Genomic DNA, 27,796 nt, shown 5'->3' with positions numbered 1-27,796 from the left:
ATAGACCCGTCCTGGTCCCCTGCAGGGGGCTGGGTCCTGTCACCAGATGGGATGGAATAAAGCACCTGCAGCATCCCAGGAGACAGTACAATGGTAGGGAAATTACAAGGACTTACACAATTCCTGGGTAAAAACACTCTTTGGGAGTCGTGTAGAAATCCTTCAGCACATCAGACCGGAGAGGTAACTTCAGGTAATCAAAGCAGCATTCTGAAGGTGTGTGCGGAACTGGAGAAGGGAGAGGAAGTGAGATTGTGAATGCTGGTTTGGAAAGCAGTCTTTAAGTCATTTCCCCATAAGAAAGCTGACACACACAAAATCCCTCAATTTCTGCAGCTGCTGCTGCAAGGAGCCCCAGGTGACTTCCTTCCTGCGGCAGGAGGAGGCACCACCAGCCCCATGCCAAGGCCTCCCAGCTCCGGGTTCTGTCCCCATCCTTCCCTGCACCCCTGGGACGTGCAGCCCTGTCCCAGCCAGGAGCCCTCGGGGTTGCTCCTCCTGCCGACAGCGCCGTCCCCGCTGGGCTTTCTTCCCTGACCTCCCCAGGGCAACGCCCCCAGCCAGGTCCCCAGCCCTGACACCAGCGGTGGCTGGCGAGAGCAGGGTGCTGGCAGCCCGCGAGGTGCCTCACCTGTGGTGCAGTGCTGGGAGAAGGTGAGGAGCAGCACGAGCAGCAGGACTGGCCTTGTGCTGAGCATGGTGGCTGTGCGAGGGCTCTTCCTCAGTACAGTGCTGCTCTGCCTTGTCTGAAGAGCTGCAATGTTAGCTCAGGCAGGGAGGTGCTGCAATTTATCCTCTCCACCCCCTCCCCATTTTAGCTCTTTTCCAAAGAATTTCTACCAAATTCAAGTGAAAGCCCTATGCATTTGCTTAGGGCAAGGGAATTTCCATGTCACGTGGCACCTCTAGGGTTATAGACAGAGGTAATCCCTAGAAAGAAAGGACAAGCGGACCTCAATAACTTCTCTGTAAACTGAGACTGGCCTGTGGGAAAGCCACAAAGCTGAAGAGGGAAGTGAAATCCTCCTCCACAGAAGCAGAGACTGAAGGGCTCCAAAACCCACAGAGAATGGATTTGTGTTGACGAAAAAGGCAGTACCATGCTTTCTGTATGAAGTCACTTTTCAGCCTGACAGAAAAAAAAAAACAAAAAACAAGTTCTGGAGAAAGTGGGGATCGATTGAACTCCCAGGGGAGCATTAAGCAGGAATGTAGTGACCACTGCTCCCACCACTTTGTGGCTCAAAAGCTGTAGGATGTCAAATACTGTCAAATATTGCGCCACAATTGCAGCTGTTCCTATGGAGAGGAACACAAGTTTTCCAACAAAATTCCTCTTCTATAGTTGAGGAGTGTTGGGTGAAAGGACAGTTGGGTGCAGCTGAGTCTTCCCTTGCAGATGAGGCTGCTTTAGCCTTCTGGCTGTGGGGCAGAGCACGAGGCTGAATCAGGCTGAAAGATGTAGAAGGAAAAGTTTGCGTTTAGAGTTCTTGAGTATTTTCCCTGCATCTTCCTTCTCTTTGCAGCCTTGCAGCCTCCCAGATCCTGCAAGGACGTGCAGAAAGGCATCGCTGATGGGGGCCACCTCTTGGTGTTCACCTGGGGAATGCTTCACCCTGCTCTGCCCAGCTCCCCCTTCCTCACCCAGACACTCAGACCTGCAGGCCCTCCAGCTCTGTGCCAGTCATGCACAGCCTCTGCCCCGATGCTTGTTCTTTCCCTGTTCCCTCTTTTCTTTCAGGCTGTGAGTGAGTGGATGGAGCAGCAGGGTCCCACACAGGTCCTTGGGGCGCCACGGTCCCCCCTCAACCACTGTGTGCTGCCCAAGGGGTCACCGCAAGCCCTTGTTCACGTTGGCACCCCCCAGCTATCCTCTGTCGCTTTGGAGCAGGGCTCGAGCGGGATGTTATGCTGGGCATTGTGTCATCCCTGGCTGCCTTTTAAAAAACTTGGGGGAAAACTGCAGAATCCTGAGGCCTGCTCTTGTCATGCCCAGATCTCCTTGACCTCAGGTGCAGTAGGAGGCACATCTCCCACTCAAGAAGGAGCCCAAGTGGTGTATGCCAAAAACTGGGCAGCAGAAGAAATTATTAAAACACTCAGAGCACCGCAGCTGCTGTGCTTTGTCTCAGCTTCTGTGCAGAGACAGGGTTCCTACATCCCAAAGATGTGACTTCTCCCAGAGGAGTTGATATGAGATCACCGATGCTGTGTGGCCCCCAGACGCCCCCAGTCAGGGGGCTGGAGCTGCTCAGCCCCAAGCCCCCACCAGTGAGTATGCCCACAACGGGTGTAAATCAGAAGAGCTCCCTTTCCCTGGAGCACCGCACTGCTTGCACAGGGATAAGGCGGCGCTGGACATGGCATCGCCAGGAGAGCACAGCATGGTGGCTGGGGACAAGGATGCTTTCCAGAGCTGTGCTGCTCCTTTTCTGCCGGCACTCCTGAAGCAGGATGCTGGAAGCAAAGCTTCCCAATTTATGTTTTTCTTTCACCCCTGCAAGCTGTCATTCAAAGATTGTCAGTGACAGTGTTCACCAAGCTCCCTGAGAGGCAAGGCATGGCTGGAAGAAGGATGAAGCCTTTTTTGGAAGGACAGTACCCATGAGGCTGTCTCATCAGCCTGGATGTAGTAGCCACAAGCAGAGGTAAGGGCCCCCTGCCCTACTCACAGAGGTTCACAGAGGTGCTGCAACACAGGAGCAGACTCCTGAAGTCAGTGTTTCGTATGCTGTGCTCCCTCCAGTTGTCCAATCCCAAAGAAAGCTCGTGGCAAGAGGTGCCATCAGCTCTCATGTCATTGGGACCTAGCGGATGAACCTGTCACTCTTTCAATACAGGGATTTGTGGCTGATTTGTGACTCTATGCTATGTTTTAGGGTCAGAGCAAGCCCCCTTGTGCCTCGAGTGCACAGCCATCAATATAAGGACACATCCTCTTCAACAGTCATCCTCCAAGCTGGAGACAGAGCCACAGTCAGCGACACCGCGCCATTGCCTGCACTCGTGTCCTGGTGTGGGTGTGCACGTGTATGTGTACATCTCTCTTTGCAGAAGTCAGATGGTAAGACAAGATGCTGGACAATAGTTAAGTTAACCAGCTTACAGGGATCTCGAACTGGCCAGAGCATTGATGCGACTCCTTGTGCTTCTTTCCGCATTAACAAACTCTGCAAATTCACCAAAGGGGCTCTGAACACCCAAAGCAATGTTTTGTCAGACCATAAATGAAAAAGGTTCCCAGTAGGGAACCTTTTAAAACTGAAGAACCCTAGAAGCACAAGGTAGGCTAGAATAAAAATAACACACTTGTAAATAGGTCCCATAACCCCCAAAGTCAGTGTCATTCCTCCTGACATGCCTTCAACCCAGTGACTCAACAGCTCCCAGGGCTACAATAAATTCCTCATGCTACTGATCCCTGAAAGCGTCTTTCCTTCCTCCCACAGGCTTTGTGGGTGCTGCCTTACCTTCTCAGCCATCTCCCCATTTCTGCTGTGCTGCAGGCTCCCTTCTTGCAAACTGGTAACACCGAGCTGTGCACATGGACCATATCACAGCTCCTGATGCTGCTTGGTCTGGCCGCATTTTTATATTGCTTGCGATATGTGTAGGACCAGGGCCACTGAGCAGGTGGCCTGCTGCTGTCATCTCCGTGGCAGATGTCCCCAAAGTGGGGGAACACTGCAGCCAGGGCACCCACACCACTGCCCAGGGGAGTGCACAGCCTTAACTACACCTAGGGCAAAACCACTTGGGCTGGACCCCAGGCGACACAGAAGCATTTTGGAAACCTGTAGGGAATGATCTTGCTGCGTGCCTCCCCCTGGCCTGGGGCTTCACTCAACCGGCTGTGCAAGGGAGAACTGCAAGCACAGGAATACCCAGCACAGGGATATCCAGAGGCTGCTCTGGATGGAAAGAACCTGGAGAAGTAAGTAAAATGCTAGTGTGGCCCCACTTCTGCAGAGGTGTGCTTGTTTTTCTGGCAGAAGAGCTGGCCCGGGCTCCTCTGCTTCCCCTTTCTCGTGTTTTCAAGTGATCCCTATCACAGCTAGACAATTCACGACTCCCTGGAGATCCCTTGATGTCTATTCTTTTACTTTTTTGGGAAGGGAAAGGCTGATGTACTGTCGTTAACTGAGGGACGCTGGAAAGCCCCACAGCTGGCCAAAGTTCCCTTCTCATTTGAGCAGGCTCTGGAAAATTTGCTTGTTTACATGAAAAATAAACATTGTTATCTTGATTCTGCAAAAGGAGGAAGAGGAGAGCTTGGGGTACAGTGTTTGCCAGCACCTGTGCCACTGTGGGAAAGAAGGATTTTGGCAGAACAAGCCACACACCTGGAAATGGAGTCTCAGCAGATAACTGAGCGTTCCCATCTCTACTGGAAATATACAGCTGGGAGCAGCCATGTTGTCTTTACACTGTTTTGGAAGGTGCAGGCTCTGCTCTGCAAGTGGTCCTAGATCCATTTTGAAGCCCTGGTTGACTCAACACATGATCACAAAACAAACGTAATGCTCTCATTCCTTCCCAGAGCCAGAGCTCATGCTGGGACTCCAGGTACAACTGTGCCAGCTCCTGGAGGCTGGAAAGACACTTCAAAAGGATGAAAACAAGAGTCTCTTCCAAAGCCTGCTTCCTACAGCTGGACACTGGGGACCACCAAGCACTGGAAACTGGTGATCGACCAAGGCGTATCCTGTGCGGTAAGTCCTGCCCAGAGTCACAAGTTACAAAGGCTGCAGGAAGGACATGTCCAGGAGCCTTTCTCCAGACGATTATCTGTACTGAGTCACTGAGCAAGCTTGCCCATCGGCTCCGGGAATTAAGCAGCTCTTCCCTGTACCCCAGAGACTAGAAACTCACTCCAGCCAGGCAGGGAATCCCCCCCAACACGGCCAAGCAGAGCAAGGGCTGGAGGCACCTGGACCAGAAACCGAAAGTAGCCACTTTGCTAAGAAAAAGGGGGAAAAAAATGTGTGATGCCAGCTTTTTCAAATTTAGGCACGTAGGCAGGGGGAGAGTGACAGAACTGGAGGAACGATATGTCCATACAGGCAAGAGCCCTGACCTTGGAGGCTAATGCAGGACCCTGCCTGATAAAGCTGAAGATATAGCTGAAGATAAAGCTTCTGCCTGATAAAGCAGAAGCCACCTGATAAAGCTCTTTTCAGTGCACATCCTCCAGACCTGTGGACGGTGAACTAAAATGTATATACCTGGGACATGCACTGAAAAGGAGACATTTTTTTCCATTTTTCTCCAGTGAGGTTGATCAACACCCACCAGGTTAAATGAAGGACAGACCTGGAGTGTCAGGAGGAGTTGCTGCGTCCCAGGGAGAATCTGTGCTGGGGAAGCTTCTGTGAAATGTAGAAACTGGGGGGGGGGAAGGGGAATATTGTTTGCTGAGGATTCAGCCTCCTTTTTTCAACCCTGTCCTTTCTTGAGCTCTTAGAGCTAAAGACAGAAATGGAGAACTGCTTTAGGTCAGCTTTTAAAGCAAAGCTACCATAACAGAATAAAACTAATTTCAGCTGGAGCTGGGAAGCCGTTAATGATTTAGTCGTGATAACTCCAAGAAGACAAGTTATGAACTTGTTCCTTAGTTTTTCAATAGGATAAAACCCAACACTCTCAAGAAAAATAATTGACAATTGAAAGAATGTAATGAGAAAAATACTTTAAGGTTCCTAGATAATATAATAAAAGAAGTACTTGTGCTGAATGTGGCCTGAGCTGTCAAGTTGACATTCCATGCTTTCTTAGAGGACTCTTCTCACTTTCTATTATTACTTTTTAAAAATTATTTACTTTGTGGCATTGCAGCTCATCTGGCAGAATTCAAGGGTGCTTCAGAAATGAAGCTTTCTCCATTACTTGAGATGGTCACTGCACAGGTCTGACCATGGCGAGGCCTGACAACCTCTGTATTTACAAGTGCAGCCCTTGCAGTAAAGCAGACATGGACACAACCTTCGTAAAAGTGGATTAGGCAAACACAAAGCATGGGAGAGCTGTCTTGGAAGAACAAAAGCCACACAACAAAACTGCAGTTGTGCAGTTTCTTAAGGTGCAGTTGTGCAGTTCCTTAAGGTCCCTTACATGGCTGTGGACTTTTTTTGACATGCCCTTGGTGTCTTCTTTACCATAAGGTTACCCCTAAACAAGGGCATCACTAGCTTCACTGTGCCTGTGGCATTCAGAAGAAAGGGGAACTGGCTCCCGTGACTGCAGCTGCAGGGTGGTGGGGCTCCAAAACATAGCTCAGCTCACCCAGGGCAACAGCTCCAGGTGAACATAAAAAAGGATCTCCTGCAGAGACTTAAACACAGAAGAGAGGTGAGAGACCTCTTTGTAAACCCAAGGGGTCACGCTACATTATACTAAGCCAGTATCGAGGAAGGGCTGGTAAGCTATCTTGAGCAGAGTCTGCCCTAAGCATGTGCACACTTGCATAACATTTCATAGGAAAACCACAAAACTGAGCAGGGACAGAGCTGACATTTTTTAAATCACAGTCCAAGTCTCAGCCCTGAGAGTGTGGAGACTGCAGGAGCCCTGCTTCACGGGAATAATTGTGCTCCTCACATATCACCCTGGAGAGGCTTGGAGAAGACAATACCAGAGGTGTCTCACTGCCAGGCCCAGCCTGCAGGGAGCAGCAAGAGTAGGATGAGGGGGACCCCAGCACAGGCAGTGCCCTCACAGGTGAGGTGAGGTCCCGCAGGGTCTGAGCACAGCAGAGAGCTGGGTGTCCATAACAGGGTCCATTAACAGTCACAGCAAAGTGAGGAACTGGGTCCAGGATTCATCTGGGGAAGATCCAGTCTGGAGCAGCAGGAGATGGGGCCAGAGGCGCAGCTACAACACCAAAAGGTCTGTCCATCCGTCCATGAGACAAGCTGCCTACAGTAAAGGTCCAAGGTCCACCCAGGAAACACAGACGGAGTGAGGATATCAGACCAGCACTCCTGCAACATACCCACAGCAAGGGCTGAAGGCCCAACCCTGAGCTTAAAGGGGTCTCCTGGGCCTTGGGCAAAAGGCTTGGAGTGGGAGACCATCTACAAATGAGGCTGCTCAGGGTGAGTAAGGCTAATTAGTACAGTCAATGCCTACGGCTGCATCATCTGATGGATACTGTGGGGATGTGAAGGCATGGGAGAGAGCCTGCGTGGACTCCCAGTGACTCCTTGGTCTCATAAAGTCAATCAAAACAGAGCTAATGAAGTGCTGCAGAAAGTACGGAGCTGGAGACCAAAGATATGGGTCAGCAATGGACCAGAAGGAGCACGCTCTTTGGCCATGGGCTTTGCTGGCTCCTGTGTGCTGGGCATTTTGCGGGGGGGGGGCAACCTCAAGGCAGCAGTATGTGTCTTTCAGGCTAGCTGCAGAAGGCAAGCCTTGTTCCATTTAAGCATTGCAGATGTGGCATTAGTTAACCCCTGGGGCCAATTCTTTACTCTGTTACACCTGAAGGCAGCCCATGGTTCTCCAGAAGGAGCAAGAGAAGGGTAGTGGTTGGCCATCCTTTGCACAAAGTCTTTGAACAGTTGCACAACAGAGAAGCCAGGGAGCAGCAGGAAAGCTGGTGTGCGCATGCCACCAGCTGGCTGAAGGTACCTGGCCATGCCAGTGCTGTCTCAGTGCTCTGGAGGTGCAGTCCTCAGACTGCATCTGGCCCAGTGACAGGTGCCTGTGCTCACCACATGGGAGATTATCTATTTCTGGCAGGCTATGAACTCATTTGTGAACCCTGCCCCTTCTCTGATAACAGAGGAGAAAAAAATGTACTTCCCTTTCTGCAGAGCGTCTTACCCTCAGAACAACCTTTCTGGCCTGGTGACTCATCTGGGGAAAGTTTTTATGGACTTTGCCAGCCTCCCTGCACACTCTCTGGCCAGCGGTGCAACAGCGCGAAGGACTGTGCGAGAGCAGCCCAGGGCCTGGCTAGGGCTGGGAGAGGTCCCAGCTCAGCCTCTTGCCCCCTTATATACCTGGCTCAGACCAGAATATTTTCCCGTGGTCTGATTGTAGGTTTGCTAGGTTTGTTGTCTGACTGTAGGTTTGCTTAAACAAAGCAAACCCCCCCACTGGTTTTCAGTATTGCCTTAGCACAATCGGAAATGTGAGCAAATTCATTCCCTGAAAATTGTTTTGGCAAGTCTAAAACCCATAAACAGTGAAGAAGCAGAGCAGCAGGCTGGTGACATCAGCTGTGCTGGCTTTGCCATCTCTCAGTGATGCTGCGGTTCCCCCCACCTCGCTTTATCCCACGCGATCATCTCTGTAGGGATCCAGTTTGGTCATCCAGCCCTGGTCTGAACCTCCCGAGGACAACAGTTTTTAACAGAAAAACTTTATTTTCTTCTAAAAAAATACAGTATAAAATCCTACTCACGCGCACTCATACAGACTCAATACACAAACCAGTGCTTCTGGCACTCTAGAACAAATGACATTTTAAACCCCTGTCACCTGCAAGAGATACATTCCCCTTGTGCCTTCCCAAACCGTTAGCGCACAGCATAAAGCAATGACAAACGGTGGTCCCCAGTCTGCCCTGCCTGCGATGGGTCAGGAATTCTCCCATTGAAAGCCACTGCTGTTTCACGGCCCCAGCAGCAGCCACAACCCATGGGTGAAGCCCTGATGCCCTCCCACGCATGCCTGGAGACCCAAGGACAGGGTGCCTTTGCCCACTGCATCTGCTGTAGTGCCTTGGAGAGCGACCCCGCTCCCATGGAGCCAGATCTACAGGCCTTCCAGGACCAGCAAGAAAACAGACCAAGGCACAGCGTTTTCCAGTGTTCCCAGAATAGTCTAGACTGAGCGATGCTCCACTAGCAAGGACAGGAGGTTACACGCATGTTCACATCACTACAAAACTTTACTACAAAAACAGATATTTATAATATTTCATATAAAAATAATGCTATTGTATATCACTCCACAAACTGCAAGGCCGTGAACCCCAGCTGTGCACAAGCAGGACAGATGGGAGGCACTGCTGGTGGCTCCTGCAGTTCAGGTAAATCAGCCCCAGATAGTTACAGGATGTGGGCTGCACAGGAATGCTTCTGCACAAAGATGGCTTTCACCCAAAATTCCTAATCACAATTAATCCAATTGCATTCTCTACCTCTTGTATCTGCAAAGCCCTAGATGAATCTCAGTCTACCCTGTCTCAAATCAAGGACTCGAAGAAATAAGGGGCTGAGTAATATCAAAAAACAAAACACCATTGCAGTCAATCCACCTCCAGGACTGGGAGGATGCCCCAAAGGTGGTATCTGATGGGTCTAACAGGCCAGTCTTTACAGCTGGCTCATCATTTTTGCTTTGATTATCCTGCTTATTATGTTTTTATTTTCTTTTTCTACATGCATATCTGTAGTTTGAGATCTGATCCACTGAGGTCGGTTAGAGGAGGATCTTTGATATGTAACCTTGATATAAACCTTTGATACTTTATCTACAAAGCATGGTATTATAAAGATCTTTACTTGCTCAAGCAAAATTCATAATGGAGTAAATGTTAAAGAAGGGCTTTCATGAGCTGATCACAGATAAAAGATAATGCTTACATACAGCAGTGTCTGGATGTGTGAAAATCAGAGACAATTTGTGTTAAAAAAACACCTTTGGTACTGTTACAGTGCTTTAATAGCCTGGTAATCCGTGCTATATAAAAAGAACTAGCATGGGGCTGAAGTGTAGGATCATGAATGGGGATTTCATGCTTTTTTTCCGGATCACCAAATGTGCTTATTTCTAGAGAGAATAAGGAATGGGAAGGAAGGTAATTCTGCTGTGCTGTAATAATTGCTATAATTACTGAATCCAGAATTGCATTTAGGTATTCTAGGCGTGTATTTTCTGATTTTTGTGCTTGCTGAACAGCAGAGTACAGCAAAAGCATTACAACACGGTAACAGCAAAATTACTGAGGGCCTCTGGCAACTTCTTCCAGATTTTCTCTCATTTACAAAGGCTCATCCACATTATCCTGCCTTTGTTTTGGATGCATCTGGACACAGGGTACATTATCTGGAAGAAAGGGTTTTATTGCAGATGATTTGTCAAGAATCAGGTCTCAGACTAAATCTGTGAGAAGAAATGCCCTTACCTGTTGGAGAGAAAAGTGGCCTGACTTTGAGGAGGAGACAGACCGTGAGTGCCAGCACCTCTGAAAGTAAAATCTGTAGCACTGACTTTCAGTCCCCTACATACAGAGAAAAATCAGATTCTGTTTTAGCCACCTCTGTCTGAAAGCTAGACTACACTGCTGGCTCTAGCCATTAGATACCCAATTAAATGGGGTGTTTAATCAGCTGAAGGAGAGCCAGCTCCCACTGACTGCCAACATCGGTCAAGGTCTGACAGAGCAGTGACCTGAAGTGCAAAGAAAGAAGCAGCAGAGAGTTTGTAAGTGCAAAATCAGTGTTTTTGTGTTAAGATTGCTCAAGGTGGCAGAGCCTGAGTCCAGTAGTGTGGGTGAGTGAGTGGGTGGCTTCGCAGCTAGGTTATGATGAAATGCAGAAAAATTCCCAAGAGCAACTCAGATATTACTTTCTGCCCACCACCTGGCAAACAGCCACCAAGCAGCTCTAGTAGAGCAATATCCTGTTCATGTAACAGTGCCAGAGAAAAAAGCTTCTCACATATTTCTAAAATGTGCAAGTTGTCATTGGTCAATGACAACTTAGATAAATTTTTGGACATTCTGCTCCTACAAAATGTGTTTTCTTAGGTATTTTTATTTCCTGTACTGTTTCGTACTGGTCACTAGTTCTGCACAAGCTTAGCTTTCTGGCAGCAACACACATATGTTCTAGGCCAAAAATGTCCATTCCATAAAGCACTCAGATTATTTGCATTAGATAGACATTTTGATGTTCCTCCTTCTGGTAGAGCAAGCCTTGTACCATGTCTCTTGACATTGTTTCTGTTCTGACTCTAAATTTTTTGTATAGCCATACAGCAGCAACACTGCAAGCAATCAGTCCACCTACCAGGGAGGCTGGGATGATAAAGCGTGCTTGAGATCTTGGCAGGAAGCTGAGTGAAGGTGGATCATGTGGCCTTTTTGTAGTCATCTGCGCTCTGGCTTGGCCTGAGAATGTTTGGCTAGTGAAAACTAACGTACCTGGAAGATCTTGCTTTCCTAAGTGCAATGAATAATCAAATGTTCTAGTACCAACAGCAGCTGCAGAGGAACTGAAAATTTTGGTGGTGTGGACAGGAGGACCTTTGTCTATGGCAGTTGTGGGGTTTAGAGTAGAAATTGAAGTAGTCTCTGGTGGAACAGGTGTGGCTGGGGCTGAGCCGATCTCCATGCTGTTTAGGATGGAGGGGAGATCTGAATTAAAACTCCTAGAAGCAGTGTCTGATGTGTTGGCTCTTGCACTTGTTAAGTCCAGGGATTCATCTGTAGAAAGTACAGGATGGTCCAGTCCTTTAGTAATGGACACAGGGTCTGAATTTGAGCTAGGAGAAGACGTGTCTTGAACATCAGCTGTAGTACTTGCAGCATATCCTACAGGTTCTTCTGTAAATCCTACTGTGTTGTCAAAGCCATGCACAAGAGCTGTGGGGTATAAGATAGGCTGACCGGAGACCATGCCTGCTGCAGAAGTTGTTGAATGTGCAGATTTTAAGGAGTCTCTGTTTGCTTCTGAACTGACTTCAGAGTGTGTAGCAATTTTCCGTGTCCCAGGGGACGATCCTGCAGAGAACTGTGTGGTGCTCTGCATGGCTGGTGTAGATTTGCTGGTCACCTCTGTCATGGCAGCAGGAGCATGTGTTCTCTCCAAAATTGTTGTGACAGTCCCTTGGAAAAGAGTAGCTGCAGCAGTGGCTTGAGCTGGAACTGTTACTGTAAGACCGATGTGTTTGTGAAAAATGCCAGGCTTTTCTGGAACTGCTGCTGAAGTGGCAGCGTGTGGAAGTGGTGATGCTGCTGAGGCCTTTTTCTGGTCCAGTTTCCGTACAATCTTCTTCACCAGCTCTGCGTTTGGATCTGCACAAATTTCTAAGGAAGCCTGTGTAATAAATCTGAAGTGAAAATAAAAAGGGATCACTTATTAGATGAAGAAAACATTGCCATCGATTATCAGAGTGATACAGAAGGCATAAAGACAGCAATGATGAGAAATGCTGACGCTCCTGAGCCCCTACCATAGTAAACACCATCAAGTTGGATGATTATTTATTTTAGGAAGGGCAGGTGTCTCTGAGATCAAAGTGAATAAGCAAAAGCTGAACATGACTCATAGGTGAAGGGCTTCCTCTTAAGCGGGTTTTCTCTTTCGAAAGCATTGTTCTTATGCTGAGTGCTGGCCGCCAGCACTCAGAGAAAGAAGCTACTCAGGCACCAGCTGCCCAGGGTCAAGAATACCTGAAGACAAATCCCCCATTTTACTGACAGACAGTGAGATGTTCCAGGGTCAGCCCAGCAAGTTCGCTTGGTGCAACCTCCTGGCCTGCAACAAAGTGGTCTCAGTGGTGCCTAACCTTTAAGGTAGGTCAAAGACAGCAATTATTCTGGGGAAAAAAAGGCAGCTTCTCTCATTCAGACAAACTGATGAGTCTGAATCTCTTTCCACTGAAAATACCTGCTTTCACAGAAACATGTAAACTCTTACCCTGTGTGCTTCCACTTCCCCATTCTGCCAGTGCGTACTTTCCCTCTCCTCATCTATTTATCACTCATGGCAGTGACTGTCTCACTGTGTGTGGGTGAGCTGAAACCTGGTCTCATTTGGAGGCTGTTGGCATTGAAATAGGAAAAACAAACAAACAAACAAACAGCCTTCAAATAAATGTCAGTGTTGGCTCTGTTTCCAGAATGCTTCTTGCTCCCAAACAAGGATATCTGATGACGGTGTTGATTCATAATCATTTGTGGTGGGAATATAGCAAGGGAACCGGACAGCGAAGCTGCTTACATGATGGCTTGTTTGGCACACAGGGGTTCAGTCTTGCGGTAGCTCTTTATCCGTTTCTCAGGTATGGTGCGCGCAAAGTGGCTACACACTTTTGAACACTTTAGAGGTGCTTTGGGTTGACCTGAAATAAAATTTTCAACATATTAAACACTGTTTTTTTTATTAGGCACAATAAACATTGGCTCTGATTCTTTTTCTCCTTCTCTGGGGAGAAGGATTCTGAAGCTTGCAATGGAAGTTTCCAATCCCTGCTAGAATGAGATGTTTCTATGAAAACAAATCCTGTCAAGGCCATGATTGTTTGCATCACTAAAACAGGTCATATGATACCCAGAAAATCGGGGAAAAAAAAAAAAAAGTAAAAATTATGTGACTCTTGAGACACCATTGCAGCTTGCCTTATAGGATGTGCAAACTCTGGCTGGGGAAGCAGCAGGACCTTTCACCTTTGGGCGACAGGAGGCTGGATCTCAGCCTGGTGCCTAGAAGACACATATCTTCATCTGTATCAGCCGCTATATCCGTCCCTAACTGGCTCCTGGCACAGGTCAGAGAGCGGAACGAGCGTCCTGTCCTTATCTGAATGAGTCATATCTCTTTCTCCTCTGGGGTTTCCCCTCCAGGCAAGTGACTCTGTTGTTGGATAGCCTCCCAATGCCTCTTAGAGAAAAGGTGCAGAAAAGGAACCCTCTGGAAAATAGTAAGTTTGCTACAGCTTTCATCTGTGCAGGGATATCGTCTCAGCAGTCCAACTTCAAAGCCACAGCAGTTTCTCACCAAACATCTGTTTTTCATCTCTTCTGGAAAATAGTTTTCATTTTGCAAAGTGTGAAAATACTCCTCCCACACCTTCACTCAGAAAAGGGGTGAAGGCAGTCACACAACAGGAGAACCCATCCCTGCACTTACCCCCAGCCTCCAACAACAGGCGTCTGCCAAGGGAGTGGAGGTTGCACAACTCAGCAAGTTGTTTCTGCTGTCCCGGGGGGGAACAAGGCTTAGAACAACAAACCGTGATTTCTTCAAGGCCCCTTGTGAAGAGGGGAAGCTGGATTCTAGTTCAGGTCACACAATCTCTATAAAATGTTGCCTTAGGTTCCCAAATGCTATAGAAGCATGTCAGCTTCTACGTCTCAGAAATGTTAAAGCAAAGCTCTTTTGTTTAGACACTACCATCTTCTGTGGCACTTTAGGGTCAGGAATACGTGCTCCTCAAGCACTCAGGAATGACCAGCTTCCCAGTTAACTCTCATTATCCATGGAACATGCTGCTGTTGTCTTTCACTTTCAGAGCCCTATTCAACAATCCTTCTCCAAGGGCCTGATCCTTCCCCAGACATCGGGGAGACACATGGCAGGGGGCGGACAGGGGCTGCTCAGAGTAAAGGGTTACTCAAGCAGGGTCTGGAGGCACCAGGCAAATCAGAAGTCCAAAGACATATGCCCAGGTACACAAGCCCAGACTGGTCCTGGGTGCTAGCAGGCTCCAGAAAGAATGTATTTAGTTCTGCAAGTCCACAAAACCACTGTGGTGGTGACCATCTTTGGATGGGAGTGGAGGGAACACATCTCAAACGTGTCTCTTGTTGCTCCTGCTGCTAGGAGGGGTGCCACTATTGAGCTTTCTCAAATGTCTTTTTTTCTGAGAAATTTGGAGGGAGGTGGAGGAGAGTTATTGATAACCAAGAACTGATTTTCCAATTATTGGCATTGCAGACGATTGATTTGCAATTAGCTGAACTTGTGATGAGTTTTTCCTAGAGCAGAGGAGCTTGGAAAGCTCTTTCCAAGGAGAGAGCGGAGCTGAGTGGAACATGGGGCCATCCCTGGCTGTCCCCTCCTCCCAGGGCACACAGCTTCACTGAGCTACGTCTGAATCTTTGCCACAGGGACCTCAGGGAAACCCAGGCTCTGGAACTTTGCCCAGCTGTGACCACGTCTCCTTGGAGCCATCCCTACCAGTTTTTCAGCACAGTTCCTCAAGAGACCCTGGCCAGGGAGCCCTGCCACTCTTTCTTTCTGCACAGCCAACTCGACTTCATTCCTCTAGAGAAGACGGATGCTGGGCCACAAGTGAGCAGAGCTAGGCAGTGCCGAAGCAGGACAGGATAAGCTGCCCGACGTCCCTGCTGCCTGCTCGACTCAGGCCAGCCCTGGAGAACCTGTTCAGAGGTGTGAGTAGAGGCAGAAGCTCCATCCCCAGCTGCTGTCCTTGCTCCTCCCATCTGGTGGCAGCAGGGCACAGATCTTAATAAAGGCGCTCTGTCTCTTTCCCTTTCCGTGACCAACCCTTAGACCTGGGCAAAGTCCAGTTTTGCCTGTGCTGATGAGAAGCTACCTGCCAGCTTGGCAATCCACCCTGCTCAATCTGTGCAGCAATCGCCAATCTGTGCGTAGATGACTTAAACTGACACGAGCCCAGAGACAACCTCACCCACCTCCTCCCGGTCCTCCAGCCCCGCTCAGCATACCACCCCAGAGCACACGAAGACCTTTACCTGGAGAGCGGGAGAGCCTTTCCTGCCTGCGCACACACGGACATGTGCACGCTGCACACGCACACAGCCATCGCGTCTGCAGGCAGCAGCACCCCGCCGGCTCACAGCAGCGTGCCGAAGGCCGGGTGGCTGTGCTGACAGCCAGCCAGCCCGGGACAGGATGCTGCCCAGATGGCACGTGCTGAGGCTTTGTGTTACTCCGACACTCTTCCCATCTACCCTCAGGAATGACAAAAGCCATCAGCGGGACTGCCCAGGCTCCCTTGTGGCAAGGATGATGCCCTAGGCTCCCCCGCAGCTTCCCACCCAGCCCGTTCCTGCTACAGGATTTCCCACGGCCGAGGAAGGCACGAGGTCCCTTCGTGCCTGTAACCTGACCCAGCACTGACTTCCCAACCCTGCAGGATTCACTGATCCTTCGCACAAACCTCGCGATTCCCCGGCCCCTCGCCTAAACCCGTAAACCTTGCTGCTCCCCCGGGGAGCCCCGAGGGTTGTACGCGGAGCCGTGGCTCACCTCCGGCCGGGGTCACCAGGCACAAGACACTCAGCGCAAGCAGGATCGGGTAAGAAGCAACCTTCATGTTCCCGTGGTCGGCAGCAGGAGGGGTACACAGAGGCAGTAGTTTTTGCTCCGGACTGCCTACTGCATCCTCTGGAGCAATGCAGCTGCTGCAGCTCATTCCAGGAGTCTGAAGCCCCGACCCGGGACTTAGGCTTTTATTTAGCTCCCCGCCCGCGTTTCTTGGTGACGACAGGAGGCGGAGGGAAGAGTTGGGACAGGGGCGGGAATTCTGCTCGTGTTCCGGAGCTCGATGGCTCCTGGAATTCCCCGGCTGCGGTTCCATCGGCTTTTAATAGCGCACACAGTGCAGCTCCAGCCCCCTTGGCATATACGTCGGGAAGGGGCCTTCAGGAGTTGGCTTCTCCATCCCCCTGTCCTGCATCTGTGTCTCTTACCCGCAGAGCCCGTGCTAAGGCACCACCGTCCTTAGGCTTGTAACACTCGCCCCAGCTCCAGCCTGCAGCTCCCTGGTACACCTGAAGCTCATTATGTACCCTGAATGCAGAATCGGCTATTCCCTTCCTTTTTTGCAGACATCTGAGAGCAGCAGAATTGGTTGTTGGGCCAAAAAAGTCAGCATTTGCTAATTGGTCTCACGATTCATCAGCTCTGCTGGTGAGCTCATGCCAGGCTGCCTCCTGGGAGGCAGGAGCATCGCCACAGCCAAAGCTGTGACAGAGCTCCAGGGCCCTCCCCAAGCAGCTTCTTGTTCCCTGGGCATACCGGCTGCCTAGTGCTTGCTAACGCAGCCCTGACTCGTGGTATATGGTTTTGGCCGTTAGGGTCTTGCTGATGCTAAGAGCTTGAGTAACAGGCCCCGAGATCTGCAAGCAGCAAGACTGGCTGGGGGGGTTTCCCAGACACCAGCAACACGCCAGGCCCAACGTGGACATGCCATCACTGCGGTCATATCCTGCACCTTTACTTTCACTTTCATGTTAGATCCCAGATGAATACATAACATTTTTTTCCCTGCCAACTCTCTCAGCTGAAAAATGAAGATAAGATCATGACTGAGACAGTGTGGCTACCCTTAAGAACTTTTTCCCAGAGATTTGTTAGGGTGGTGGAAATCTGGCTTTTCTGTGCTGTGGGAAAGTCCAACAATGCTAGTTGGAGTTTTCTTCCAAAATAGAGTGAAAACCCCTAAGTTTCCACAAGATGAATTTTTAAAACGTTTGGTGAAAAAACTCTCAGCTTATAACTTTAGCCTTTGGTTATATTGTAGTAGACAATAAGCCCCATTTATTAACCGAAATTAAACAAACAAACAACAACAAAAAACCTTTAAAATAATCTATTTGATCCAGCTGGAACAGAGCATCCTCTGTCCATCAGGATGCTTTCCTGCCCCCTTCCCCGGACAGTGTTTTCTCAGGCTCGGCACAGCCTTACAGGAAATTCTTTTTCTGGGAGATGGCTTTGCCTGTGGCTGCCAGGACACCTTGGCTGCTGGAGGGGTACATGCTCACATCTCCCCTGAAGAAACAGGTTTTGCTTCTTCTGCAAAGGGATTACCACCAGCAAGGGATAAAAATGGGGAAAGGCTCCAGCATGCACACTAAGTGGGGGGGTGAGCGCAATGTTTGCTAAAGGCCCGATTTGCGACAGGCATTGTCAGATTTATGGTGTAAACAGCAATTTGGCAGGGTAAAGCAATGGCTTTTCCTGCACAGCCTGGGCTGGCTGTGATTTGTACTAGTGAAGGGACTTTGTTCCCCCGGGATCCTTGCCTCTCAGACATCTCCATTTGCTCCCAGTGAGCTCTGCAGCTGGACTTGGAGGTGGCACCTGTGCAAGAAAATCCCACAGCCGGAGTGTGAAGGGAACCGGCCCCAAGAGCGGCCCCAGCGTGGCTCAGCAGAACTTCAGGCGTGGGTCGCAGCCACCAGCAAGCCCTGTCGTTAGCACTGGAAGTGGGCTGCAGAGGCAGAGCGATTGTCTCAGCTCCGACAAGCTGTGACAAACCCAGGCTGCAGCAAGCAGAAAACCGGCCTCCTCACACCGAGCCTGCTTCCTACACCTTCTGCCCTGCCCCTCCAGCACGCCACTGCCAGCCTCCTGCTGCACTTCTGTTGGTTTTTTTGGCAGCTTTGAAAAACCCAGAGGTAGAGGAGCTGCCGTAGCCCAGGAGGTGTTTCTGCTCTAACTAGTGAAAACCTGTAGCCTTTGTATTGATTTGATGGTGAAAGTTCTCAGGACTTGTTTGGGCTTGGCTTGGCTTCAACTGATTTTAGTTGTGACAGAAATTGTGTATCCAATTGCTGTTGCCTTGATTTGTTTTCATTTTGTAGTCTGTAGGAACACTAGTGGCTATTCAGCGTGGGGCAGGGACTGCAGAGTAAAACATGCTGAGGTGAGGGCAGGCGGAGGATGCTACCAGCCGTCCCAGGCCGTAAGCACAAATCACATTGCTGAGGCAATGGAGCACAACCCTGCAAGACAGGTACAGCCAACTTCCAAGACAAAAAAGAACAGAAAAAATGAATAACTGGGAACTGGAACACAAAAATCACACACAGGCTGTGCTAAGAAAACGCATGAAAATGAAACTAAGCAGACTAAGACTGAGAAGAAAGCAAGCCCACCATGAACATCACGTCATATTCTTCCAGCGAAGAGCACAGGCTGGGAAAGATCATCACAGCCCTTTCTTCTGTAGGAGGACTGGAAGGATACTTTGTCAGGTCGCCCTTTGCATGCAGAGGCACCCTGAGAGGGTTGCATAATACCAAAGAAAGGTTGTAGATTCCAGGAAGAAGGTGGGCTTTTTTTTATTACTATTATTGTTGTTGTTTGTTTGGTTTGGTTTTGTCTTTTTTTTTTTTCCTGTGTAACTTTGTCTGTAGTACTAACGAGGCTTTTCTGCATTGTGTAGATGATTTGGACTATTTAGCTGTTAAGACTTAACTAGACAAAGAATAATTTTTGAGCTCTGTAAGTACGTCACATTCACCTTTCCTAATGACAAGATTTTGGTGCAACACCATCCAGTTTCCACGGTCAGATTCAGACATGAAGCTGCAGACAGGTCCGGCGTCAGGAAGAAGCCAGGGGCAGGGAGGGAGCTCCTGCGGGACCGGGAGGGAGCGAGCAGGGAAGTGCCACGCGGTCGGTTCTTCACTGCCAGTTCCTGCCCCACCGGATAGGACTGTGTAGCCTGCTTGTACTGGAGTACACAGGTCAGGCACTTGGTCTCTGATCTCTGTAGGACCCTCGCAAAGTATTCTATTTTATGCTTTTGGTCTGCCCTGTTTGGCATCTTTTGTACAGATCTGAGTGCATCTAGAACAGACCTTAGTTCTTTATTACTATGAAGGCAGATGAATAACAGCCTTCTCCTGAAAACAGCACCTTCTCTCACTGTAAGGGACTATCTGAGGTTCAGCAGTCAGGATGGCAGCGTAGGTCCATGCTGCATAAGGCTATAAACCAGCAAGCTCAAGCACCCAGAGGTGGTGTCAGCTTGGATTGCTGCCAGGGTCCATTAAATCTTTTAAATATTAGAGAGAAGAAAGGCCCTCAATCTTATCTGAAACGTGGCCAAGGAAAAAACATGAACAAACATATGTCTCTGCATCTGCTGTTGGGTATGGGCGGAGGGACTTTGCAAAATGGACTGCGCTGGGCCTGGGACTGTGCTAACACACCTCCAAGTTTAATGTCTAGCACTCGCGAAAGGACTCCGTGACTCATGCCAGACAGATCAGTGGCAAGGCTGGAGTTCGGGTTGTCTGGCTCCATTTCTTGCTCCGCTCTAAGGAAAGTTTCATTATCAGGATGGATGTCCTGCTGCTTAAATGCTGGCTCTGCTGCAGGAAAGGGAGAAGAAGGTCTGGTGTGGATTGGATGGGGGTGGCAGCACAAGGCAGGCTAAACAGCCTAATCTGATGTCCTACCTGTAACCTTTGGATGCCCGCTGGCAAGCACCAGTACCTTGGCTCAGTGCTCCAAACCACAAATGGCTGGAGGGTCAGATCCCATCTTTCCCATGAGGAACAGAAAATCAGGTCCGCCACTCTCAGCATTTGCCACCTACTGCAGCTTTGCCAGGGCTGTTCACAGGCAATTGCTTCAGTGGTGCGCAGGTTCAAAGTTCGCAGAGGTGGATGGGAGGTATGACTAACGCTGGGGAATTTACCTTGAACACAACAAGCAATGTAACCCTGCAAACGTGATATGCAAAACAATATGCAGAGAGAACAAGGGCTGCGTCCAAAAAAAACAAGAAATGACCCAAGAACCCTTCTCTTTCAGAGTGTTTCTGTGTTGGAAATTCATTTGGCTATTCTTGTGTGTGACCTGGAAGAAATGTAGCCCAGTGCTGATCAAATGACAATGCTGATGATTCCCACTGCCCTTCCCGCTATTCAGAAGCTCCCAAGACCTCCAGAGCTGGTCTTCTAGGTTGAACTGGAGCAGGGAAGCCCAGCACCTCTGGTAGCAGGTACTAACAGCATCCTTTGCCGTTCATAGTGCCGAGTTCCTCGTCTATGTTCTAGAAGCTTGCTGGAAAGAGGGAGCAGGGACACAGCTTTTGGGAAGAGCCAAACAGTCTTTATACTGCAAAGGAGACAAGATGACCCAGGTCTCTAACTCTGGACATACGATGGGGTTCTTTTTCCCCTCCTAATGCCTGCTGGTCCAACTCTTCCCATTCCTCTGCTGGTTGAGCAGGGGCCAGCAGAGTCCAAGGCAAGCTGCATTTTGTGCCTAGACCCAACTTTCTGATGTGAACCCACCGAGGGTCCTGAGCCTTAGGCAGAAAATGGGCTGCTGAAGAACCGTTGTTTCTCACATCCCTTCTGGTGTAAGGGAAACCAACATCAAAGCCATGCTCATGCTCTGTTTGCTGCCAGCTCTGAAGTGCCCCGTGGCACCTCCTCCTTCCACTGCAACCCCCTCTCCTCAGTGGAGTTGGCAGCTCAGCCACTGCTCTCATACAGTCCCCCTTTACTGCAGCCCAAGAGCATCGGACGCAGGGCAGCTGGAGCACCACTGCAGCAGAGCTTTCACTCTCTCCAGAACTGGGCTCCCCCAGTTTCTCTTGTGATTGTGAGACCTAAGATGCAGTACTGCAGATAAGCCCAGCACATGCAGCCAGTCCCCGACGTGTGGGACAGAATCACACGGAATCCTAGAACGGCTGAGGTTGGAAGGGGCCTCTGGCGATCATCCCGTCCAACTCCCCTGCCGAGCAGGGTTTGCTTCAGGGTCTGCTTCAGTTTGTGCCCATTGCCTCTCATCTTGTCACTGGACACAACTGGAAAGAGTCTGGCCCCATCCTCTCGACACCCTCCCTTCAGATATTTACACACATTTATAAGTTCCCCTCTCCATCTTCTCTTCTCTTAAACAGGCCCAGCTCTCTCAGCCTCTCCTCGTATGAGAGATGCTCCAGTGCCCTCAGCATCTCGGTAGCCCTCCGCTGGACTCGCTTCAGGAGCTCCATGTCCCTCTGGTACTGGGGAGCCCAGCACTGGACACAGTGCTCCAGGTGCAGCCTCCCCAGGGCTGAGGAGAGGGGGAGGATCACCTCCCTCGACCTGCTGGCAGCACTCTTCCTTTGCACCCCGGGATACCACGGGCCTTCTTGGCCACAAGGGCACACTGCTGGCTCATGGCTAACCTGCTGTCCACCAGGACTCCCAGGTCCTTCTCCGCAGAGCTGCTCTCCAGCAGGTCAGCCCCAGCCAGTACTGGTGCTTGGGGTTATTCCTGCCTAGGTGCAGGACCCTGCATTTGCACAAAGACCGCAGTGTAGTTCCCTGCATATGAAGCTCTCTGGGGGTATGGCTGCTGTCAACACACTGCAGCTCCCACTGTGATCTGCTATCCAGAGCTGCTCAACAACCATCAGCATCCCTCCAGAACTGAGTACGGACTCGCATGAGAGAACAGGCACCTTCTGTCCTGCAGCTGCCATCGCCAGCCTAACAGGAGTCATCCAGCCAGAGGCGAGGTGACTTCTCAGTCCTCCATCAGAAACCAGTGCAGAAAATGCTCTTCCATAACACTCATTGACAAAACAGATTTACCCTGCCACAACAACACACTCAGCTGTCAGGATAACTTGTGATTTTGCAGACTGGTCATTACAATGGCACAGAAAAATATAAGGCACTACCGAAATAGCTGGTGCTCTACGCTGCATTTCCCCAGAGCACTTCGTGCTCCAAGAAGAAAATAAAAGACTTCAGTCTGCAGAAATGCAGTGTTTTTTCTAGTGTTGTTATCTGTCTGTCACAGCATAGGCTGGTATGGCCTGTAGTAGTCCAGAACCAACCCAACCTCACCTTTCCTGTCCAAGGCACCTCAGGAAACAGATCTTTGGAGCCAAAGGTGGCCTCTCATTTTGGAGATGCCCTCTGTCAATGCCTAATGTAGAGCTCTTGAGACATCAGTGTGAGGATGGAAAGAATTGAACGATAGAGGACGAGGAAATGTTCGGCACTGCATGGCTGAATGTTCTCATATGAAGAAGGCAGCAAATGAGGAACAGCTGTTTGGGGCTGTCTGTAGTCAGCGTCTTCACAGAGGCAGAACAACTCCTATTTGGGAAGTATTTACCATTTCAGGGTTTATGTCTTCAAGGAACTGCTTTAGTTAGAAAATGTAATTTTTAAAAGTAGCAGAGAACATCACACCAGCTTTCACTTCTCTGAACACAATGGCTTCCTCCTTCCTTGTTAATAAGAACAATTTAGGACACCAGCACACAGTGCAAAGTGCTGATGCTCAGTATTTTTCCACAATGAGGCAGCCCACAGCTACCGGTCTGGACCCCAAGCCAGCTAGGCTGCAGTGGGCTACCCCGAATGCATGTGGGAGCCCCAGCCTTAGCTTGGCTCCAGTCACTGGCAGGTGTTCCAGGGCCAAAGCAGACGTCTGGAGTGTCTTCTTTACCCCTGCAACAAACAACATGGGGGTGGGTAGCAGGGATCTGGCTGTGTATTGCAGTCTGTGGGATGCAGCTCTTTCCCCTGGCAGCATCACATATGAGCCACATCTCTATCACAGAATCATAGAATGGTTTGGGTTGGGAGGGACCTTAAAGATCATCTAATTCCAACCCCCCTGCCATGGGCAGGGACACCTCCCACTAGAACAGGTTGCTCCAAGCCCCACCCAGCCTGGCCTTGAACATTTCCAGGAACGTGGCATCCACAGCTTCTCTGGACAACCTGTTTCAGTGCCTCAGCACCCTCAAGGTATATAATTTCTTCCTTATATCTAATCTAAATCCACCCCTTTTTAGTTTAAATCCATTACTCGTTGTCCTCTCACTACGCTCCCTGATAAAGGGTCCCTCTCCAAGTCCCTCTCCCTGCCCCACAAGCTGCTGGCTGATCCCAGTGGGACATTTCTGGCAGAGGCAGCCCCTGGTGCGGGTAGCAGATGGGGGAGTCACACACTCAAGGGTCAGAATCTGACCAGTCTGCAAACACTGGGCACAGCAGGGTCTGGCCGTGCTGCTTGCACATGGGGCATGGAAAGGTGCATGACTGCAGCGGGAATCCGTGCCTCTCCTTGGCAGCCAGAGCAGCCCAAACTGAGCACAAGTCATTCTGCAACTGTCCCACGGAGAGTGCCGAGAAGTAAAATAAACAAGATTTAAGTTGGTTGAAAGTATTGCATGCAAAGAAACAAATACAGAACAACACACTTAAGATCTTCCTAAACAGAGAAGAGTCCCTTGTCCCCAGCAGAGCAATGCAGGAGAGAGCATCAGGCCCCTGGCTTCTGCTCAGTTCATATGGAGGTGGAGAGATCCCCTGATGTTGCAATCCTTCCGCATAGCTCCAAGCCACAAAAGCGATATTTCCACAGAGCTGGCATGAAGAAGGAAATATCATATTACCCCCCAAAGGGCAATCTTCCACCACTGCACTGCAGGCAAGAGAGGGGAGAGGGACATCAGGTCTGGTCACAGCAGAAACCTTCACACCCCACAGGAGGCCATGGCTGCTGCGGGAGCTGGTGCCAGGATTTCCACCGGCATCGGAGTGGCTGTGCTGTGTCTCACCCCCAGGTGGTACAGGGGGGTCTCCCCTCCTTGGAAAAGGGTCTTGCAAAGGCCCTCATGGGCACAGGCAGGAGGTGGGGAGCAGGAGGATGCTGCAGTTCAGATGGTTTACCTTTGCGAGATCCCAGGACCAGGCTCTGGATCTGGAAGAGGATGAGCATGTGCCTCTTTGCAGGAGCCCTGGTTCCTCCCCCATCCCATTCCTCGCTCACATGGCAGCAGGAACGGGAGGCACACGATGCCAGCCACCCAGCCAGCTCCTTCTCCTGGCAGGCACGGCCGGGTCTTGGCCTCAGCCGTGCGCCCTGGGGCAGCAGGGAGCTCCCACCTCCACCGGCCTGTGTCAGCCAGCACGACCGCCACCTCTCCACAGCGTCACTTCCCGCTTCTCCAACCAACTTGTTCGCACATGATTGCTGGCAGTCCAAGAAAGGAGCTTACCAGAAGCAGCTCTTTTCATTGCCTTCTCAGAAGGGCTTCTCATCTATCTCCTTAGGGCAGCAAGCCAAGTGCCTTCTAATGGTGGCTATGGGACCAGTTTGGCATGAGCTTACCATTAATCCGTGACAGTGGGTGGAGGGGTCCAGAAAGCCTCTGTCCAGTGCTCCTGCTGGGGCTGACCCTTACTAATGCTACAAGGGTTTTGGGGGAGGGCTAGCACTGTTTGGCCTCTGCCCTTTTGAATCCTACTTCCAGCAGTGTCCCCACAAGAGATGATGGCACCTGCGGGACCAGGTCCCAGTCCCAAAGGGCCAGAGGAGCTGCCAGGAGTGGTGCTGTGCCCTGACAGACGTCCCCCTGCTGGGCTACCATCACCTCCCGGTCCAAGCTAAGCCTTCCTGTCCCAGCAGCTTCCAGAGCCCTGCCAGCCTCTCACAGAAGCGGGACAGCACAGCCCTGCTCCCGCAGGCCCTCCAGACCAGAGCTGTCAGCCCCCGCACCTGCTCGGAGCACCCCTCTTCTTTAAGCAGCTCCTTCCACCAAACCACCGTGCTGCACCGGGCTCACAGCCCATACCCAGGGAGGCACACGAGCTGCAGCAAAAGTCCAGGAGCCTGTACAGCTTCCAGCAGGCAACAAGTCTTTACATGAAAAACAAACACACACAGCTCAGCAGGAAAACAAACTCTAACACAGGCGTCTCTGCGCAGCCTCTTAACCCTTTCAAGGCTTTCTGGCTCAGCTGGCTGACCGGAGTCACTGGGCTGCTCTTACAACTCTTCCACCCCAGCCTTGTTGAACCTCACCTGGTAAGAACAGGGCAACTCCCTGTCCTCTGCTTTTGCCTAGAGCCTCCGTGCTCTCCCCATCTTTCAGCTAATTGATGTGCTCCCTCATCAGCTTATTTAGAGGACCAGAGTCAGCTTGCTCCTTGGGGAACATGCTTTTGCCATTGCCAAACTCTCTTTCTGGGACCATCACCACCCCCTGCCTGGTGCAAGAGCTCTTCTGGCTCCTTACTAGCTGTGATCCATGTGCAGTGTGTGTTCAATTTCAGTGCAGCTGACTCACCACCTAGAAGAGCAACAGGTTACAGATGCTGGCTGTTACTGGGGACGGTGCCCAGCTGGCGTTGGCTGGGGATAGGTTGATGAGGCTAAGGACAGGGATATTCCAGCTCTGGGCCATCATTCTCATGTTAACACTGGGGATGCAGCAGGAGAGAGGGGGAGAATGGAAGAAAAGAGTAACGAGGCATGTCTGGGATTCAAAATGCTGTTTGGGGAATAATTCCTTACCCTGAGACAGAGCTGATTGCATCATGTGCTGAAAGTGGGGCTTGTAACTATTAGCGTTCATGCTTGTACCTGTGTGACAAAAAGAAACAGCCTGCTGCAAGGGCTGACTTGCCAGTGCCCCTTCTCGCTGAGCTGGGCTGCAGCCCAGAGCTGTCCCAGCCGCCGTGCTCCATGTCCAGCGTGCACCTTCAGGGCACCTTGGGTTCGCTCGGCTGGCAAGGCTCTGAAGGAGGGGTGACATTTAGGAATCAGCCTGACTACAGGCAGCAATCCCCCCCCCAAGGACACTGAGATCTGTGACAGATGGGACAGGCGACCAACAGCAAGTTCTCGAGCAAAGGTGAAGCACTGCCAGCAGTGAACACCTCTGCAAGGCTTCCTCCACTCCTGGTGGTGCCACCAGCCTGTGAGCCCCTGGCCACCGCCTCCAGGCATCTGGCTGAGAGCAAAGGCGCCTGTCAGCAAAGGATGTGAGGTGTCCCCTGGGCGCTCACCGGATGGCTGACATAAAACCCCCAATGCCCACAGCTCCTGGCTCGTGGCCAGGCCTCCTGGCTGGCTGCAACCCCCCAGCCTGGCTGGCCTGAAGGTGACACGGGGCCACAGCCGCCTTATGTTCTCTCCTGCTCCTTGAAAGGGTCCTGCTCGCGCCCAGGAGCACAAACAGCACTCTGCCCCGGGTCTGCTGGCCACCGGGTTTCCCCGAGTTGGCTTTTGCCTCTTGCTGCAGTGGACAATGCCATCATGTGGCTGTTATGACTCTCTGCTGAAACATAACACACTGCTGCCGCTTCCTGCCACACTACCAGGCGATCCCCTAACCGGGTGCAGGTAGCAGGACCAGGGCTGCCAAGCACTGACCTCACTTGTGGGTCCTGTGTCCCACCACAGCTGCACCCACCCACCCTCCCACGAATCCCACGGATCACGAGGCCGTGTGGCTGTGATTTCAGTGCTGTTGTATCATTTCCTGCTTACTGTGGTGCAGGAAAAACATCCTGCCTTGATGCTGGAAACAGCTCCGTGCAGCCCACTCTGAGGCGGCTGGGACTTTCACTGCGGAACAATGGGCTGACCAAAAAATAACTTTTTCTCTTGGCTCTGTTCCTCTGGACTTATCTTTTCCCCTTTCTGCTCCCCCATTCCCTTCTCCCTGTCCTGGCTACTTTCCCAACTTTCTTTCTTAGTGTCATGCAAAAGTGGCTAAGAACAATTCTTCTGGGACATAATCACTGGCAGACAAGGTAGGAAGCTGAAGGCAGACTCAGTACAGACCTTCCCAACTCAAGTATTCTAAACAAAAAGTGTTTTTTTTTTTTTGTTTTGTTTTGTTGTTTTTTCCCCCCGGGGACGGGCTGGTCCCAAAAGTTCCAAAGTTACAGAAACAGCTCAAGAAGGGAGTTGCAACCAAGACCACGGACCACCCTCCCATCCCAGCACAGTCTGGTTGCATGTGGCATTCAAGATGCCCTGCCACCTCCCCCAGTACCATAGCAGTCCTCACTTCTTCAAAATATGTAGTATCACACTTAGTACAAAACCACTATTAAATGTACTCAGATCCTCTGACTAAATAAAACGTGCTAAAATAAACCAGGCCAAGGTGGACGCCAGGACAGCGGGACACAGCTGCCCCTTGCATCCCCCGAGTGGCTGCGCTTGCTGCCCCGCGTCGCCCAGCACTCGCTGCGGTTCGGCCCCACGGCACACGGGACGGGCAGGCCCCGCGCACACGGCGCCCGTGGGCTGCCGGCTGGTGCCGTGTGCTGGGAGGCCAGGCGGTGACACCCGACGGTGGCACCGCGGGAGGTGCTGAGTCATGCTTGCAACCACCGTGTGGTCCAGGCCGTGTCCCGCCGTGGTTTTCCCCTCGCAGGCCTCGGGTCAGCAGAACAAAGGCACCGCACAGTCCTGTCAGCGGCCGGAGGTGGCCCCGCGAGGCCCTGGGCTGGGACTTCCACCGGGTGTTTTTGTCTGGAGGTGGAAGTGGTCTTGGCAGGTTAGCTCAG

At 50.9% G+C, this 27,796-nt stretch overlaps 1 protein-coding gene and 1 long non-coding RNA gene across 2 annotated transcripts; one reads left to right on the top strand and one right to left on the bottom strand.

Annotated features, from left to right (window-relative positions):
- The first annotated feature begins 693 nt into the window (after positions 1 to 693).
- Positions 694 to 26,757, top strand: LOC308176604. The gene is made up of 3 exons (XR_013938441.1): positions 694 to 4,712; positions 20,280 to 20,469; positions 21,382 to 26,757. It is a non-coding gene; the product is annotated as an uncharacterized lncRNA (long non-coding RNA).
- LOC308176599 (uncharacterized protein) lies at positions 9,864 to 17,742 on the bottom strand. The gene is made up of 3 exons (XM_080552574.1): positions 15,975 to 17,742; positions 12,960 to 13,080; positions 9,864 to 12,066 (listed from the first exon to the last, which is right to left on the bottom strand). The coding sequence occupies exons 1-3, from the start codon at positions 16,303 to 16,305 to the stop codon at positions 10,875 to 10,877; spliced, it is 1,644 nt and encodes a 547-aa protein (XP_080408700.1). The 5' UTR covers positions 16,306 to 17,742; the 3' UTR covers positions 9,864 to 10,874.
- Positions 26,758 to 27,796: the final 1,039 nt, after the last annotated feature.

Source organism: Anser brachyrhynchus, assembly GCF_964034855.1.
Source record: "Anser brachyrhynchus genome assembly, chromosome: 12".
NCBI classification, from domain to species: domain Eukaryota; kingdom Metazoa; phylum Chordata; class Aves; order Anseriformes; family Anatidae; genus Anser; species Anser brachyrhynchus.
The sequence above is the reverse complement of the archived record's forward strand: the minus strand, read 5'-3'. Positions and strand labels throughout refer to the sequence as shown.

Coding starts and splice junctions, on each gene's coding strand:
- LOC308176599 (XM_080552574.1), bottom strand. CDS start 16,305: ATGGAACCGCAGCCGGGGAATTCCAGGAGCCATCGAGCTCCGGAACAC. Junction 13,081..15,974: donor CCTGGTGACCCCGGCCGGAG/GTGAGCCACGGC, acceptor ATTTTATTTCAG/GTCAACCCAAAGCACCTCTA. Junction 12,067..12,959: donor TGTGCCAAACAAGCCATCAT/GTAAGCAGCTTC, acceptor TTTTCACTTCAG/ATTTATTACACAGGCTTCCT.